This window comes from Triturus cristatus, chromosome 8 (assembly GCF_964204655.1).
Source record: "Triturus cristatus chromosome 8, aTriCri1.1, whole genome shotgun sequence".
Lineage (NCBI taxonomy): Eukaryota > Metazoa > Chordata > Amphibia > Caudata > Salamandridae > Triturus > Triturus cristatus.
In genome coordinates, this window is record NC_140591.1 from 772,696,618 (window position 1) to 772,715,021 (window position 18,404).

The following is an 18,404-nucleotide window of genomic DNA, read 5'->3' on the forward strand; positions in this document are numbered from 1 at the left end:
ACAGGCATTTCACTGCCTAAAGTGGAGCTTCTGCTTTCAGATTCTCCACAAGATGAGTTTTGGTCTCTGTGTTTTAGCCTTTGTAAAGACCTTTTCTAAAAATCAGTGGGCCAGAGTCTGGATTAATGCTATAGTTTGCAGCCTTTCTCATAGAAATGGCCATCAGGCACAGATTTCCCTCTGTCGTCTGCTGTTCACTCTTTGCTGCTTATCCTGTCTCGATATAGATAAGACATGCTTTCTTGGTACAAGGCTTTTAGTAGGTTAACAATATTGATGACTGTGCTCGTGAAGGACAAATTGATGGGCATCTTGGAAATCTCTGGGGAAAATGTGGGCTTAAAAGTAAATTAAGAAAAACATGTATTTATCCCCATTCAGGGAGAAGAGACAGCGATTAATTCACAAACTAGGTTGCACACTGACAGTTTCAATACCTGGGAGTACATATTCCCCTTGACACTGTATTGCGTTGAAAGCACAAAATGGTATATGTTCGAGGGACTAGGTAGGGGTAAAATGTGATATCCATCAATATCATAGCAACTGTATCTTTGTTCAAAATGATTAGGGCTCTTCTGCGTCCTTCAGAAATATAATTATGGGATGCTTGCATAGTTCTTCAACGTTGTCCATTATAGTTCTCTAAGCTTTTTTATAGGTGGGTAAAATGTGCTGGATTGCATTCGATAAATGTACTTAATCATTTTACAACCAATGTAACTGCTGTGAATGACTGGCTATTAAGATATACAAGCAATCCTACCTTAAGCTAGATTTGTTCAATGGCTCTAACCTGTTTTGATTTCTTTATGGTTCCCTGGTACCCATTTTGATTCATCCTGCACTAGAGTGGTTTTACGCTGCTGGTGCAAATAGTTGTGCTGGCCAAGCAAGTTAACACAAGCAAAGCACTGTGACAGGGAACGCGGTCAGTCCACCTGGCAAGCTTGGCTGGCTTCCTGTTGTAGTATCAGTTGTTTACCATGTGTAGTGCTGGACTTACTACTTTTTGTATTAGTCACACTCGTAAATGCAGCTTCATCCCCTTTTTCAGGGTAAATTTAGACTAGGATTTTTTTAAGACACTCGAAGGTGTAAGAGTAGTTTACACCTGTAGATTTACTTTCAAGTGTAATTTTCCCTTGTGAATAGCCCCATAAATACATTCATAACTTGATATCTGATTTCCATATCAATCAAACTAGTTATTTAGAAACGTTCTTCCAGCTTCTGAGTACACTGGCTGAGTGTCACATGCATTGAATGTCAAATAGTAGCCACTATTACATTCAAGATACCAAGTCAGTATGTAACACTCAAGTTTTTCATTACTTATTCACGACAAGTTAAGCTACACCTTTGACAAAGGGTACATAGAAAGATGAATTGTACAATAATATTGTTATGTTAATCATTAACTAGGAAAACATTGGAAATAAAAAGAATGGTTCATTCAACAAGGAAAGGGTATTGTGTCACTGTAAGATATTTGTGCTGCTGTTGCATTGTTTTCAACACCCATGTTCAGGAAACAATGTTATGTAGACCTAGAGTCTCCAAGAGAGTTACAAGTGGGATAGATGTTTTAAATCTGCGTGGAGCTACTCACTCCCTTCTCCGCAATGGAAGAGCACTGCAGTACAAGCAACGCATTGCATATTACTCTAAAATAGGTTCCCCCTACCCCAAAAACTATTTGCTTACCTGTAAAATGTTTTGAAGTTTAAAGACACTAGATTCAAATGTGACCCTCCCACCTCCCCAGTGAAGAAGGAAAGATAATGCAAACTTGTTTGCCTATAATTTTATCTAATATGAACACTTTAAAATAAAACATTACAAGGGTAAAATGAATCCAAAGATGGTGGATGTGGGTATACATTTCCTGTCATAGCAAGTCATATTATGTCATGGGTCAGTGCCTAAAATAAAATGAGTATTTCAAATAATATTTCCAGACTAGATAGCAGAATTAGACACAGCATGTTAAATGCTTGTAACCTTCGCCTTCAACTCACAGTATCTTGAGGTATGCGCCCATGTTTTTAATCATACCTTAACACGTGTTGAACACTGTGTCACTCATGTCTTGCAGCCTAGTGACCCTGTATTGTCAGTGTTCAATCAGTCTCTTCTCTCATTCCCTTATTCGTTTTCAATTTCATTGGGATTGTGCTGAGTGTGTTGCTGGTGAGGCATGAGAGCAAGAGCTTTTTACTGGGCTTGCTTGGTTAACTGGTGTGTATGGCAATTTATGAGACCGGCATGTGCATGGAGGAAAGACCTCAGGGGAGCAAAGAAGAGTCTGGCAAGACAGTGAGCAGACTGTTGTCTCCATCAGTGTGTGAAAGACCGCAAGTTAGTACTGTGGTGGGAGAAAGAGTTTTATGCTTTGTAAAAGCATTAGCTGGTACCAACTTCCAACGGTTGAATGAAAAGCAGAAATTGATGAAAACGGCAGAGTACTTGTCATTTTCTGTGAGAGGGCGGCGGAAAAGCCAGCCACTTGCGTGTTATTAAACCAGTTGTTGATTTGGGGGTCTATGGTTGCCACAATCAATGCTGTTACCTTGCTTCCCTCTGTGAAGTCACCTTGGGCCTGATTGACAAAGGTAAACGTACACTGTTATTTGAGTTAACTAATTTTGTGGTATTCACAAACTACGATTTTAATTTTACTAGTAGCAGTTTTACAACAGTGGCGATTTACCAGTCAGGGCAGAAATCTCCACCCATAAAAAAATAGGACAGACCTATCTTTTTATGGTGGAGTCTGCAGTCGTAAAAATTACTATTAGTAAAATTAAGCCCCCCAAAAAATTGTAAGTTTACACAAAAGTCTAAGTTTACCTTTGTGAATCAGGCCCACCTTGTTGCAGCATAGTCAGGTTACAATTCACAAATTATGAAGTAGATAATTGTGCATGTTGTTGTGTCCTTCAAGTGGTTCACCCGCCAACAAAAAAGCTGAAAATAACAAGAATATTGCTGCCAAACATTTTTATAATGGTTTCTTTGGTTTTCATTACAAACATGTTGGAATTAAGATTTCAGATTTAAAGTAGTGGAACTTATCTTCCATTGGTTCCTGTTGACTTCGACTCCTCTCAGGAACATAGGGCACCATCTGTCTGGAGAGCTCTGCAAATATCCATCAGTATGCAATTTTTTGCAACTCTTCCTAACATGGAAGCAATGGTCAAAGGTCTGTGCACCTATATGATCAACCCAAAGATTTTCATTGTCATACATTCACTTATGAAAATATGTACATGGAAAAAATCTTAGGTTTCAACTCCACAAACAGCTGTAAATGCATATCATATTATGCAGAGCATCCTCCATTTTTAAAACTGAAACAAATCCCACCTAAGCATGAGATGCTTGATAAATAGGAAAGATATACAAATGAAAAAGTCATCTTGAACTCTGTTTTACATTGTTTTGTTTTATTATTTATTTGTATTTTCAGATGGATAGGAGGCTAAGCACTGATGATCAGGTGATATAATCAGAGGCATTTGCTGATTTATTTATTTTTTGCATGCAAATACTTTTTTGTTTTTCTTCTCACTAATAATTTTGTTTGCGGTGCCTCTCAGGTTGATACTAACGTGAAGCTCATGCTTTGTTAACACCGTCTCCAACTAGGCGTACTAACATCTGCTGAGAGATTGCAGTTGATCTAATGGGACGGGGCAACAGTATTTACTTTCTAACTAATCAAAGTTGTTTTCTTCAAAATAATGTAAAGGTACTCTTCCACTGCGCATGCCTTTAAAATAATGTGTGTATGTTAAGGACAGTGCAACCATGTATTCCAAAGGATATCTACACAAGGTACAATCAGTTCGATCAATTTGTGGATAAATGTGTTTGTAACATGTGTTGCTGTAGATCTCATGCTTTTCATTCTCCTGCCAACTAGTGTTGAATCCAGAATATTGCAACTAGTTTTTTAGGTATAGCCTAGGCAGCGCATGTGTGTCTTTTCGTGACATGCTGTATCTAGAATATGGCCATCAAGAACCGCACATCTTTTTCATTGGCTCCTCTTACTGTTGTTTGTAACTGCCGGCTTTATATTGATGAATACACTTAGTAGTCCCTCCTTTTGGATTTTTGTAACCTCCCATGAGCACTGCGCCTGCTACTTGTGCTCTTACTCAGCATTTTATTTACAATACCTTGTAGGCAGTCTTATTTTTGTTGATTTTTTGCTTTTGAGGTAACATACACAGCATTTGAATTTCTTTGTTTCCTGCTCATCATCCGCGTTCCGAGGGCACCTGTTCCGTGCACTACTCCCTACCACGCTTAATCACACAGCCTAGCGGCCGCTTGGGGGGACTGCGCGCCCTTCTTTTTTTTCTGCACAGCATCTCTTCCGCCTCTGACCTGAAGGTCTGTTCCATCACCACAGCGAAACCCCCTGCAGGCAGCACGCAAACAATGGCTTCAGCCTGCAACCGGTGTTACATGGCGTTTTTCCCTTTAGACAGTGCGGAGTGTCTTTATGTGTGCCGTCTCACGTGAAACACCCGGGGCAAGACCGCAGAGGACTCCATACACCCCAACCCGCACTCAATGGCACACCTTTAGAATACATATCAAGCATACTGCATGGCGTTGCAGTTAACCATGCGCATACCCAAAAGATCCAATAAAATCAATCCAGAAAACAAGGAATAATGTCAAAATGCTAATCAGCAGCCTCCGGACATCTCCCTGCTCATAATGATCGTCACAGCCGTTCTCAGCAGGGTTCTTTAGCATGCTTCACTGCCGTATGCAGACGGAATGCACTTCCAAGCACCACACGATTTCTTTAGAAACGCGTTACAAATAGTTGGTGAGTACTCCACTGAATATGTAGATAATTCGGCCCAAAAATGTCTTAATGCACATTTTTTATAGGCCTCTGTGCATTGTGCCTCTGACTGCAGCCGTGCCAATATTTATTTTTTGTATTAGAAATGCATCGGCATTTTGAATGTGTATACATATTTTTCCACTTCTTGCTATTAATGTTTGCTAACCCTACTTTCAGATCGGCATGTTTATCACATTCTCTTTTTAATAATGTGATCTCTTTCAATATTTTTCGTTATATTGCTGCACTAGCACGGATTTGTAAAGGAGTCAGTGTGACCGCATGTGTTTGTTGTTTAGCTTTCTTCGTATCAGCATTCATTTCCGTTCCACATTTTGTTTTACATGAGCTTCTTAAGATGGCATGTCATTATCAAAGCGTTTTGATTAACCCTGGGCGTAGTTCGCGAAGTAGCACTACGCGAAGCTACGCAAAGTGCACTTCGCACTACTCGAGCTACGCGTAGCACTTTGCGAGCTGAGTAGTACCCTGTTCGCACTGTGCAAGATGCCGTTTTCAATGATTGCACAGTGCGGACAAGCATCCGGCACTGTGCAATCATTGAAAACGGCATCTTGCACAGTGCGAGCTGTAGTTTTCTGCCGCTCAAGTACATTTTTACTCGAGCTGCAGCTTTCTCAACGCGGACTGGTAGTTTCTCATCGCAAGCGGTCGCGAGCATACGCGACCACTCGCAATGAGAAACCTGACCTCCTCGCGTTGATAATCTCGCCGGGATGTTTATTTTCCACGATTGATGTTGCTGATCGCGAACAAGGAAAAAGTCTCGCCGGGATGTCATTTTGCTTGCTCGCGGTCGCCAACTTGATGTTGAGGACCGCCAGCAAGCAAAAAATGACCGCTGCACTACACAACGCTACGCTACGCATGTTTGCACTGTGCTACGTGCAATTCGCGTAGTGCGAAGTAGCGCAAACTTCGCAAACTAAGCGAGCGTAGCGCTTTGCCCAGGCTTAGTTTTGATGTAAATTATAGTACTGCTGTAAAGCTTTATCCAGATGACAAGATTGTGTTCGTGTTTGGTCTGATCGGCATGTTTTTAGCTTGGGAGTTGCATCTGCATTTTAATTAATATTTGCTAACTCTACTTTCGGATCAGCATGTTTATCCCATTCACTTTTTATAATGTAAATCATTTTCATTGTATTGTTGCACTAGAAAAGATTTATAAAGGAGTCTGTGTGATCGTATGTGTATGTTTTTAAACTTTCTTAGTATCAGCTTTTTTTTCCAATCGCCATTTTGATTTACGTGAGTTTCTTTCGATGGCATGTAGTATTTAAGGGGGTACAATGTAAAGTATTCATCTATCTTTAGGTTGCAGTTGTTTCCTATTTCAAAGCTAATAACAAGTTTGCATATATATATATAACCGATTTGAAGTCCAGTGCGGTGTTATTGTCGTCAGAGACACATTTATGATGAAAATAATAAAATATGCTCATTATGTACACTATTTTCCTCTCGTAACACAGAGTTCTTTCTGAAACTCTGCAATCCGCCGTTTGAATAAAAAAGCTCCTGCAGTGTTAAAAAATCACCCACTATTTATTCTAAAGGGCTTTTCTACGTATCTGCCTCTGTAACAATATACATACAATAGGAATAGGGTGACCCAGAATTTAAAAAAAAAAAGGGACATTTCACAAAAATAGAAGAAGGACTATACGTTTACGTCAAGTGAGCACCCAGAATGACAGCGCTCCTCAGCAGAGAATTACAAAACAGGCAGTAAGAACATACATAAGATGCAATTTTTAAACCCAGTAGCTTGCCTGTGAATTAAATTGCTTTCTTGGAACAACTGCTAAATCCCTGCTTTGTAAAACATAAAAAAACACCTCCCCCTGTTTTTAGTCGACCCTCTCCAAAAACAGGGATATGAGCTAAATTTCTCGAAATCTACCCGGACAGCTGGTGAAAAACGTGGACCGTCCTGGCAAATCAGGGACGCATGGTCACCCTAAATAGGAAGTGCTTTAAAGGTATCAGCCTTTTTTGGTCATTGGTTTTGCATTGGTATTTTCAATGTTTCCACTTTTTTACGTTACTTGCAGCTGCATTGTTTTTAGTTTTTACACATTTTACCCATACTGGCATTGTGCTGCTGAGATCTATTTTTGGCAACAGTTTTTATTTTTGTGTTTCTGGCCGGCATTATTTTCACATAGGGCTTGTGTCCGCATTTTTAATGTTTTCCCCATTGCTGCTGGAGCACTTCACTCATGAGGCCATCTTTGGCGGCTAGTTATTTACCTCGAGCACTTCCTGGTGGTGACTGCCAGCGCTCCGCCCACTTTGCATGCAACTGCTGTTTACAATGCCAATAACTCTAACTTTCACAAATGTGAGATCCATTGCATTTGCAAATGCTCGTCTGTGAACGTGTTTTGGTTTAGTGGTGTCTCATGGTACCTTCAATGAAACCCACAATGCACCATGACATAGACTCCATCTCAGATTGGTTTTTTTTCCACAATTTGGCTTGGATGAGTCTATACTAGCTTTGTCACAGCTGCAAATCAGATTTAAAAAATGTATGCCAGCATACTGGATTACATCTATTAAAATGGCATTGAGGAGTATCAGATAACTTTAGCCATCTCAGGATCAGGTTTACGATAGGCCTAGCATCTGGTCGTATAAGAAAGACACTTTTTGGTTTAGCTTATGGAGAACATTCCATTTACATTTTGCCCCTCTTGCAACAACAAATTGCCATGGTCAGACCAACATCGGGACTGCAACCTGTGTCTACCCAGCGACCAGACCAAGCACGCCTATTCAACATGTTACTGCTTCAACTTCAAAGCGACAGTTCAGCAATGTCACTATAGAAGGTGGGTTCATTATGCAGAAATACAGCTTTTGATGAATACTTCTAAGCACAGATTATTCATCTTGACCATATTTCCCAGGCATCGGACTGGATCCATAAACTTAAAAGCAGTACTTCTGCGTGCCGATAGATGTTTTTACGTTGCTTCGCACTGACATCATTCTGCTCTAGAAGTGAAGAGCGGCAATGTATATAACCACCACTCTTGTGCGCTGATATCTGAAAGAGACACGTTATGGATAGATTCCTTACCTTAGAATATTCCCCAGGCGTCAGTCTGGATCCGGAAAGTTTTTTGCTTAGCAGTGCCTCTGCATGCCAGTAGGTGGCGCCGTGCGGCTCCGTGCCCGTCACCGGCGTCGTGCATGCCTGGATGACGTCACGGAGGCTACTTAGGTGCCACCCATGTGTGCAGACTTCAGTTCTTTCTTTTTCCGCGCCGAAAGCGCAGATCCGGATTGAACACGTACCTTGGTCACTTTTTGACCACTTTTTTTGAGACTTTTTATCTCCATCTCTTGTTTCCTGGTGCACGTAAGGATGCCCGGCTTTTAAGTCTTGCGGGTCATGCCACCGTAATATGTCGGTGGCGGACCCCCATGATGTCTGCCTCTACTGCCTGGAGAACGACCACGACTCCCGGGATTGTCCGGACTGCCATGGCCTCGAAGGCATTACGGGAGCGGCGCTGGAAGTTGCTGGAGGTCCGGCACTCCTCTCACCGCCCGGGTCTAGGGGCTGTTCGCGGGACCGCAGCCGTCGCTCCTCGGACTCTAAGTCTTCACCGAAAAGGTAAGCGACGCCATAAGAAGAAGTCGAAGAAGCGTGTTCGCTCTCCGACGTCCCCCTGTCGCTCCCCGGAGGCGGACGTGGGGTACAGGGGCTCTGCCCCTGCGGCTTCTCTGGAGTCTGGGAGTCCCGCGGCCTACCCGCTATACCCGGGTCCGTCGGCGACTCCGGAACAGCGGCAAGAGTTTCTTGCTGCCTTGGACCACCTGTTTAGGCTCGGGCTCCCGCCGGTGCGCCTGCGGGCCCCGCGGCCCTGTGTCCAGATCCTGTTGATCCGGCGGCACTGCCTCCGGCGCCAGCCCCGGAGCCACTGGATCCAGCGCCAGCGGCTCCGGCGCCACAAGGTGCAACGCCGCTGGCTCCAGATCCGGCGCTGCCCTTGGCTCCGGCCCCAGCGCCGCACTGGGTGCCGTTTATCCCGCCCCTGCCTCGGTTCTCAGACCATTTCGTTCCGACCTGGGATCCTCATTGGGAGGCGGCTCCGGTTCGTCCCCAGCCGGCGCCGCTCCCGGCGCTGCTGGCCCCCTCTTCGGCTCCAGTCCTGCCGCCGCGACCGGCTCCTTCTACCCCGGAGCCGGATGAGGACTGTTACGGCTCCGAGGACCCCCTTGCGCGGCAGTGTAACTCCGAGCAGGATTGGGTGGATGACCTTCAAGATGCAGGTGAGCTTGATGTGTCTTCTGACCCGGGGTTTGCCTTGCCTCCGCCTACTATGGAGGAGGGCGCTTCCTACACTATGCTGCTGCGTCGAGCCGCGGAGACTCTCCACCTTGACCTCCTTACGGTGGCCCTTAAGACCAACCTCCTTACGGAGGTGCTCCAGACGGCTTCTACGTCGTCGGTGCCGCTGCTCCCTTTCAATGAGGCCCTTACCAAAGTCCTCTCGGGTACTTGGTTGCGACCGGTCTCGGGTGGATAAGAACGTCGCTAGGCGTCATTGCCCGGCGCCTGGTGATCCCGCCTTCTTGACCACTCACCCCACGCCTAAGAGCCTGGTCATTCAGGCCTCGACATCACAAAGTGCCTTTCCCTCGGCTCCACCGGATAAGTACTCTAAGAGGCTGGACCAATATGGCAAGAGGTTGCTCTCCTCAGCCAGTTTGGGGTTGAGATCGGTTAATACCGCCTGCTTATTGGGCCGTTACTCCCACGTAGTGTGGGATTCGGTGGTGGAGGTTCTGCTTCAGTGCTCTGAGGAGTTCCAGGTTGTTCTTTCCCAAGTAATTGCGGAGGGCAAGGATGCGGCGAAGTTTGCCATCAGGTGTGGTTTTGCTGATTCGTTGGGCAGGGTGATTTCCACGACGGTGGCATTGCGGCGCCACCCATGGTTGCGTTCCACTGGCTTCTCACTCGATGTCCAGAGATCGCTCATGGACGTGCCCTTCGATGGCACCCGCCTCTTTGGTGATAAGGCTGACAATGCCCTGGAGCGCTTTAAAGACTCTCGTGCCACGGCCAAGTCTTTGGGTCTTTTCTCGAAAACCCCTGGCACGACGGGGTTTCGTTCCTTTTGTGGCCATGGCATGGGTGCCCAGGCGCACTCTTCCAGCAAGCCTGCGCAAAACCAGCCTCAACAGGGCCGCGGACGTGGGTTCCGCAGGGGCGGGTCTGGTAACCAGCATGCGGGGCAGTCCACTTCCACCCCCGCTGCTTCCGCCTCAAAACCTTCCTAATCCGAGCTTCAGGGGGCACCCCACGCCAGTGGGTGGCAGGGTTCACCTCCACCTCCACCACTGGTGCGAGATTACGTCAGACAAGTGGGTGCTGCAGATAATCTGCCAAGGTTACTCGCTCCCTTTTCTGTTCTCCCCTCCAGCCATGCCACCTCGGTACCACCGCATGTCAGGCAACATTTGGCGCTTCTCCGTCAGGAAGTCACGGCCCTCCTGGACATCGAGTATGTTCCCGATCAAGAAGTGGAGAGTGGTTGCTATTCCCACTACTTTCTGGTCCCCAAGAAGGACAAGGGGGGCCTGCTCCCCATCTTGGACTTCCGGGACGTCAATCGCTTCATCCGGAAGGAGAAGTTCAAGATGCTGACTCTGGCTCAGGTCCTGTCTGCCCTGGACCCTGGAGACTGGATGGTAGCGTTGGACTTGCAGGATGCTTATTTTCACATTCCCATCCTGCCGGCGTTACCTGCGGTTCACGGTAGGCCAGAAGCATTTTCAGTTTGCCGTGCTCCCCTTCGGCCTTACCAGCGCCCCTCGGGTGTTCACGAAGGTGATGGTGGTGGTCGCAGCTCACTTGCGCAGGTCAGGGGTGTCAGTCTTCCCCTACCTCGACGACTGGCTGTTGAAGGTGGGTTCACCCCAGGCAGTTGTCTCCCAACTCCAGACTATAGCAGACCTCCTGCATTGTGATTCTAGACAAGCACCATTATCCCTAGGAGTTTACCAAAACTCATTCACTACACTGGAAGTGGTAAGGGAACTGCACACAATCTACATATTTCACGACTACACTTTACTGTCAATACCTAACTCATTTAATGAAAGCATAAGCCATAACTGTCTTCTAATGCTACTAAAACTTGAGAACATGACATGTTTTAAAACAGTTATCTGTCGGCAAATACACGATGTTACCAAACGCTTCTCTCACAGTGGTTCCCAAATGTACAAAGTCGCACCTGAGTCCCTCTCAGAAGCTCCCTTTTATCGGAGCGGTTCTGGATTCGATGCTGTTTCGGGTTTATATTCCCGAACAGCGAGTCCGGGATATTCAGGCTATTGTTCCGCTCTTTCAGCCTCTATCCCAGGTTTCAGTCAGGATGACCCTCGGGCTTCTGGGCCTGATGGCCTCCTGCATCCTGCTGGTACCGCATGTCAGATGGCATATGCGGGCTCTGCAGTGGGACCTGCAGTTCCAGTGGGCGCAGCATCAGGGCAACCTGTCCGATCATGTCCAGATCTCGGAGGGCACTGCACAGCAATTGCAGTGGTGGCTCACAAATCACGATTGGGTTAATGGCTGATCCCTCTCCCTTCCCCAACCGGAGCACACAGTAGTGACGGATGCGTCCCACCTGGGTTGGGGGGGGCCACATGGGAGAGGCGGAGATCAGAGGCCTCTGGTCTCCGGCGGAGTCCCGGCTCCATATCAACCCTCTGGAGCTGCGGGCGATCTGGCTTGCACTGAAGGCATTCCTACCCTCTGTCCGGGGAAGTGTAGTGCAGGTGTTCACGGACAACACCACCGCCATGTGGTATTGCAACAAACAGGGCGGGGTGGGGTCATGGACCCTATGTCAGGAGGCTCTGCGCCTCTGGACATGGCTGGAATATCAAGGCATTACCTTGGTGGTTCAACACCTGGCAGGTTTTCTGAACGCCAGGGCGGATGTACTCAGCCGCCGGTGCATAGTGGATCACGAGTGGCGTCTGAACTTGGACGTGGCGCAAGGTCTCTTTCTGCGATAGGGAGAGCCTTGGTTAGATGTATTCTCCACCGAAGAGAACGCGGAATTTCCAAGGCGGCACTAGTTCGTAGACGCTTTTCGTCTCGAGTGGAGCCGCTGTCTGTTGTACGCCTTTCCGCCTATACCACTTCTGCCCAGAGTGCTGAAGAAGATCAGGCGTGACCGGGCCCAAGTTATTCTTGTGGCTCCGGACTGGGCTCGAAGAGTATGGTATCCCGAGCTACTCATTATGAGTGTCGATCCTCCGATCCGTCTGCCTCTTCGGGAGGATCTTCTGACGCAGCAGCAGGGGACGGTCCTCCACCTGAACCTGTCCAGCCTCCACCTCCATGCTTGGAGATTGAGTGGCGACAGTTGACACCTTTCGATCTTCCTCCCGAAGTCTGTGATGTCATCCTGGCAGCCAGGCGTCCCTCCACGAAAACTGTGTACGCCTGCAGGTGGAACAGATTTGTGGCATGGTGCACAGCTAAGACTGTGGATCCCCTTTCTGCCCCTCTTTTTGAGGTTCTTCTGTTCCTTCTTTCTTTGGCCGAGCAGGGCTCTGCTCTGGGCACTCTTTAAGGTTATCTTTCGGCCATCTCTGCCTTTCTACGGCTTCCAGATCAGCCTTCTCTTTTTAAGTCCCCGGTTGTTAACCGTTTTCTTAAGGGCATTACGCATATGTTCCCACCTGTGCCCTCCATAATGCCTCAGTGGGACTTGAATCTTGTCTTGACTTTTCTGATGTGCACCCCCTTTGAGCCCCTTCATAACTGTCCCTTACGTCTTCTTACCACCTCTGCCAGGAGAGTGAGTGAGCTTCTGGCTCTTTCTTCCAAACCTCCTTTCCTTTCTGTTCATCCGGACAAGGTGGTTCTGAGGACACGTCCTTCTTTCTTGCCAAAGGTTGTCACGCCCTTCCACATCGGGCAGACCATCCCTTTGCCCACCTTTTTTCCACCACCGCATCCTTCACGGGAAGAGGAGCAGCTCCAACGTCTGGACCCAAAACGTGCCCTCGCATTCTATCTGCAGCGTACACAGCAGTTCCGCGTGGGCGATCAGCTCTTTGTTGGCTACGTGGGCGCCAAAAGAGGTCGGGCGGTGCACAAACGGACCATCTCCTGGTGGGTCGTTCTGTGCATCAAAGCCTGTTACTCCTTGGCCAAGAAGGAGCCTTCTGTGGGTCTGCGTGTCCATTCGACCAGGGCAACTGCAGCCACTACTGCCTTGGGACGCGGTGTCCCCTTGCAGGATATTTGTCAGGCAGCTACGTGGGCCTCGCTGCACACGTTTACCAAGCACTACTGCCTTGACAGTCAAGTCCGGAGGGACGGCTTCTTTGCCCGTTCCGTGCTCCGTGACTTTCTGGTGTAAAGGGTAATTGTTTGCAGACCCACCACCGGGGTTGGTATTGCTGGGGTATCTATTCTAAGGTAAGGAATCTATCACTAACGTGTCTCTTTCAGATGCACAAGTTACTACTTGTGTAACGATATATCTGTAAGAGACATTAGTTAGTGATAGATTCCTTACCGTCTCACCCGTCCTCCCCGTTCTGCGAACTGATTACTAGGGTTAAGGTCATCTCCTTTTAAGGCCCTAGTTTTATGCACCAAAGGTCAGTTTCTCGCATGACTCTGCGTTTCGGCTCGGAAAGTTGTGTACAGAACTGACGTCAGCGCGCATGGGTGGCGTCTAAGTACCCTCCTTGACGTCATCCCGGCACGCACGACGCTGGTGACGGGCGCGGAGCCGCACGGCGCCGCCTACTGGTGCGCAGAGGTACTGCTAAGCAGAAAACTTTCTGGATCCAGACTGACGCCTGGGGAATATTCTAAGGTAAGGAATCTATCACTAACGTGTCTCTTTCAGATAGAGCCATACTGACCTTAGTCCTATGTCAAATCTATAGTGTATGTTATTCCAATGTGAAGAGCCTATCACGACTGGGCTGGGAAACCCATCTGGAAGAGGTGGACATCAGAACACTCTGGTCTCTGGCAGAAGCCTAATTCCACATCAGTTTGCTGGACTTGCAGGTGAGTCAATTGGAGTTGACGGCTTTCCTGCCCACCATCAAAGGGAGGCTTGTGTCGATGCTCACGGAGAAATCCACCACTTGTGTGCTATTGCAGCAAGCACAGCAGATTAGGGTCTTGGGTTCTGTGCCATGAGTCTCTATGTCTCTGGATGGCTGAATTGCCAAGGCATTTCTCTGGTTGTGAACTACTTGATAGCATCTCTAAACACCAGGGCAGAAAAGCTCAGCTGCTTTACACCTAGCGGATCACAAATGGCAGTAACTCCCAGAGGTGCTGCAGAGCATCTTTCAGCAATAGGGAGGGGCCTGACTCAATCGTTTTGCCACCACTTAGAACACGCAATGTTAGCACTTTGGCACGCTGGAGTACCCATGAGATCTCTCTCGGGATCGCATTTCACCTAGAATGGAGCTTGGACTGCTGTACACCTTCTCGCTTCTACTCTGCCAGGCTCGTGTTCTGAAGACGATCAAGACTGGCTGGGTCCAAGTCATCTTAGCACCACCAGACTCTGCTAGGAGTGTTTAGTACCTATAACTCCAGGGCATGAGCATCTGTTCTGCACAACCAACACCTCCATGCATGGAGAATGAGGGGTGTTACTTGATTTCATTTGACCTTCCTCTTGAGGTCGTGGATATCTTCTTGACGGCCAGGCATCCTTCTACAAAGTATGTGTACTCCAGGCATTGGAGCAAGTTTGAAGCTTGGTGCGGCACCCATCAGATAGACAAGCCAAGTTGTGTGAAGTATTGCTGTTTATATTGCCTCTGATCCAGCAAGGACTTGCAGTGGGCACTGTTAAGGATTATTTATTGGCCCTTTCGGCTTTTTTGTGATGGCTAGATCAGCCTTCCTTGTTTAAATCTCCCATTGGGATGCGATTTTTGTAGTGTTTGCAACACTTGTTTGCCTCAAAGTCCTTTTTTATGCCATAGTAGTACTTGAATTTGGTTCTTACTATAATAATGTGTACCACTTTGAGAAAGTTCAAAGTTGACCATTCAGACTTTTGACCTTGATGGCCATTACGTCAGCTCGGCAAGGGAGCGAGCTTTGGGCTCTTTCCGTCCGTCCAGCCGCAGGGCTTATACAACGTTCTTCCCAGGAAAGCTGGCGTTGAGGACTCCAGCTGCCTTTATGCCAAAAGTGATTGCACATTTTCATGTCGGGAGCCTATCATCCTTCCAGCATTCTTGGCTACGCCTCATCCCTTGAAGGAGGAAAAGAGACTTCACCATATGGAGCGCAAGAGAGCAGTCAGCTTTTAGATAGCTCACACCAAGGAACAAGGGGGGAATGAGCATCTCTTTGTAATTTCAATTTTTTTTTAATTTTGATATGGAACTCCTACGGAGGTCCACAAGGATACACGGATAGATAAAACGATAGATACGTAACATACAAACTTACACCTCTCTTTTCACTGAGTTTACGGCGGCTTCTTACTCGCTTAAGGCGATTGATGTGAATTGTATATGCTGTTTTCTGACTAGTCGATTAACCCCTTCGATGCGAATGACGGAGCGGTTCCGTCATGCGCGTCGTTTGCGCTGTGCGCATGACGGAACCGCTCCGTCACGGCCCCGCCCGCGCACGGAACCTTGAGCACGGCGCGGCAAGCCGCGCCGCGCTGAAGGGGTTAATTTCTTGATTTAATAATTTCAACGAGGGGGTGCCCTGTTTAATCAAGCGAGGTCCAGCAGATTTAGAGCTTAAATTGCATATCTCTTCCATTTGGGCCTCAAAATACTGTATGGTATTAGCGTGAGGATTACCCTGCTGTCCTACATAATTTCCTTTTCACTATTGAACTTCAGAGATATTTTTTAACGTCCAAAAAGAACGTCCATTTGCTGTATTAAAAACAACCATGCCCTGGCCAGAGTTCCCCAGATCCAGTACAGGTAGATCAAAGGCCCCTGTCAAACCCACTACACTATGGTCGCTCCATACCGATGGGGGGACAGATAGATTTTCACAAGCCCCAAACATTTGATAGGAGACAACCACATAGTCTAAGAGGCTCTGAGTATGATGAGAGTGAAAGGTAAATTGTGCTATTTTGTCCACAGGCACTCTCCCATTTAGAATGACAAGATCTATACGTCTAATGCTTTCAAGCAGGGAGATCCCCCTTTTATCCGTTTCGATTTTGTCCGGTAATAAAATCTTGGGTATATGCCAAATTTCCTCTTTAACAGTGTTGGCGTAAATCTCCGAAGTGCAGTTAGAGATTTTGGCATTTAAGTCTCCCACGATTATCACTAGGGGGCATTCTTCCCTGATAGCTATATCATGAATGTATATAAAAAGTACACTCAACAAATTATCAAAATGTCTCCCAGGTGGGATAAACAGATTTGCCACGAGGAAGATAGTAGACCTGCTGATGTCTCCTAAACGTGCCAGCTTCAAACATATACAAAGATTTGAAGGATGGCGAAATACCTTCTGATTCCATTTAATGGAGTTCTTAAGCAGAATGGAGACACCCACCTGCTTGACGTGACCCCTGTTTTTCTCAACTTCTCCAGTACCCCCTTTTTCACCATTATTAAACAGAGGGAAGGTTTTCAGTATAGGCTTTCCCGGAAGGGGACCTGATTCAGCCTCCCCAAATAGTGCTTAAACAAAGCTCTTCCTTTTCGAAATTACACGTAGATTCTATGAGGGGCAACAAATAAAGGGGCATACCCGCTTGAACAGAGACGTCTCTCAACTCTCCCAAGGGGACAAATAATAGTGGCCTGTCTTTAACCAGTTCTTCTGTAAGGGAGTGTATCGTAGGCATAGGTTTGATGGTGTCAGACTTATTTACCTTTTGCACTTCAAACAACATTACTGAGCTCATTTCCAATATATGATCAGAACTTAATACAGATTTCTCTAATAGAGACAACATAGAATTACATTTTTTTCAATACAAACAAGATATTCCGAAGGCACACCATCCCTCTCATTTCCAGATTTCTGTTGTGTACAAGGCAGGAATACATCATGGGCAGACTCCATAGAAGTACCAATCAAATGACTTGTGCTACAATATAAATGGGCCAGAGAAAGACGCCTAGGGGATAGAGGAAGAGCTGGGATGTTTTTTCCCCTGGGACTACTCGTTGAATGATCATCCTTATGGGTTTGATCATGAGGATCTCCCCAGTCCCTTCTTTGGGCTTCTATATCTATATCTGGTAGTGTAAAGTCTTTCCTTGATATTAACTTTTTGCTTTTCTTTGCCTTCTCAACCATGAAAGAATCAACCATAAAAGAATCATCTCCCAGGGGATCACCATCCACACTTTTTCAATTGTAAATACTCCCCCGAACCGGTGAAACAACAGGTGTTACAACAGTCATACAGTCTGGCTTTGACCTGTCCACGGGGAATATGTAGCTGGCTCTGTTGGTTAATGAGAGAATCTAAGATCAAATTTACACATGGAAAAACATCAGAAGGTTGCCCACTTAAACCATCCTCAACACATTCGTTTATCTGGGCCCGGACCCTTCTCATGACTGAGTCTGACCTCCAGCAGGACTGCAATGATCTCCCTGTGGTTCCACAGAGGATAATGAAGAGGGCGTTACTGAGTGGGAGTTGAAAATCAGTCCTTCTTGAACCACTGCTGCCGCTTCAGGTACAATCCGGGGTATCTTTCGGAAGAAACCAGTGATGGCTGGTTGGGATTTATAGCAGAGTTGCTATAATTGTCTAGTGCCACTGTACTATCTCCTTAATTTATGAGATCGACTCGGTAACGAGGAGAGCAAACTCCTGAGCGTAATTTTCTAGAAGTCATCTCGCTAGGGCTTACTTGCCTGCCTGGCTGACTCCCACCTCCACTTTTTTGTTCAGGATGAAGCGGTTTCAGCTTTCCGACCTCGTCGAGCCCCTTCAGGACTTTGAAACTTTAAAATTTCTGAGCGGTCTGACAGGACTATAGGGTGGGAGACTATAGGGTGGGAGACTATAGGGTGACACTGAAGGCCCAATTCACAAAGGGAAAGTTAGACCAAGAGTCTAACTTTACTACTTTTCGGTATTCACAAAGGTAAGTTACTACTAGTAAATTTACTGCTAGTAATTTTACTAGTAGTAGCTTTACTATTAGTAAGTTTACTACTAAGAAGTTTACTACTAGTAAAGTTGCAAGTAGTAACTTCCCTTTTGAGTACGAAAAAGTAGTAAAGTTAGACTTTAGGTCTAAACTTAGACTTCAGGTCTAAACTTAGGGTTCAGGTCTAAGTTTACATTTGTGAATTGGACCCTCAGTGTGAAAGACTTATACTTTCACATTCTTATACTTTAGGTGTTTCACTAGTACTTCAGGTTTGTGCGAACATAATCAATACAAAGTCATACCAGTTGGAGTAATCACAGCTCTGTGCATATTTACTACATGTCTAGCTGCAATGCCACACACTTTG

The 18,404-nt window shown here is 46.4% G+C and overlaps 1 protein-coding gene across 2 annotated transcripts in view; it reads left to right on the forward strand.

Moving 5' to 3' along the window:
* The window catches only part of PHKA2 (phosphorylase kinase regulatory subunit alpha 2), a 687,190-nt gene that overhangs the window by 555,899 nt on the left and 112,887 nt on the right, over positions 1-18,404 (forward strand). The window contains exon 29 of one of the 2 annotated variants that reach the window (XM_085622209.1): positions 3,476-3,505. The exons of the other annotated variant lie outside the window; for it this stretch is intronic. Coding sequence (XP_085478335.1) covers positions 3,476-3,505 — 30 coding nt within the window. The remainder of the gene's footprint in view (positions 1-3,475; positions 3,506-18,404) is intronic. 2 annotated transcript variants of the gene reach the window in all.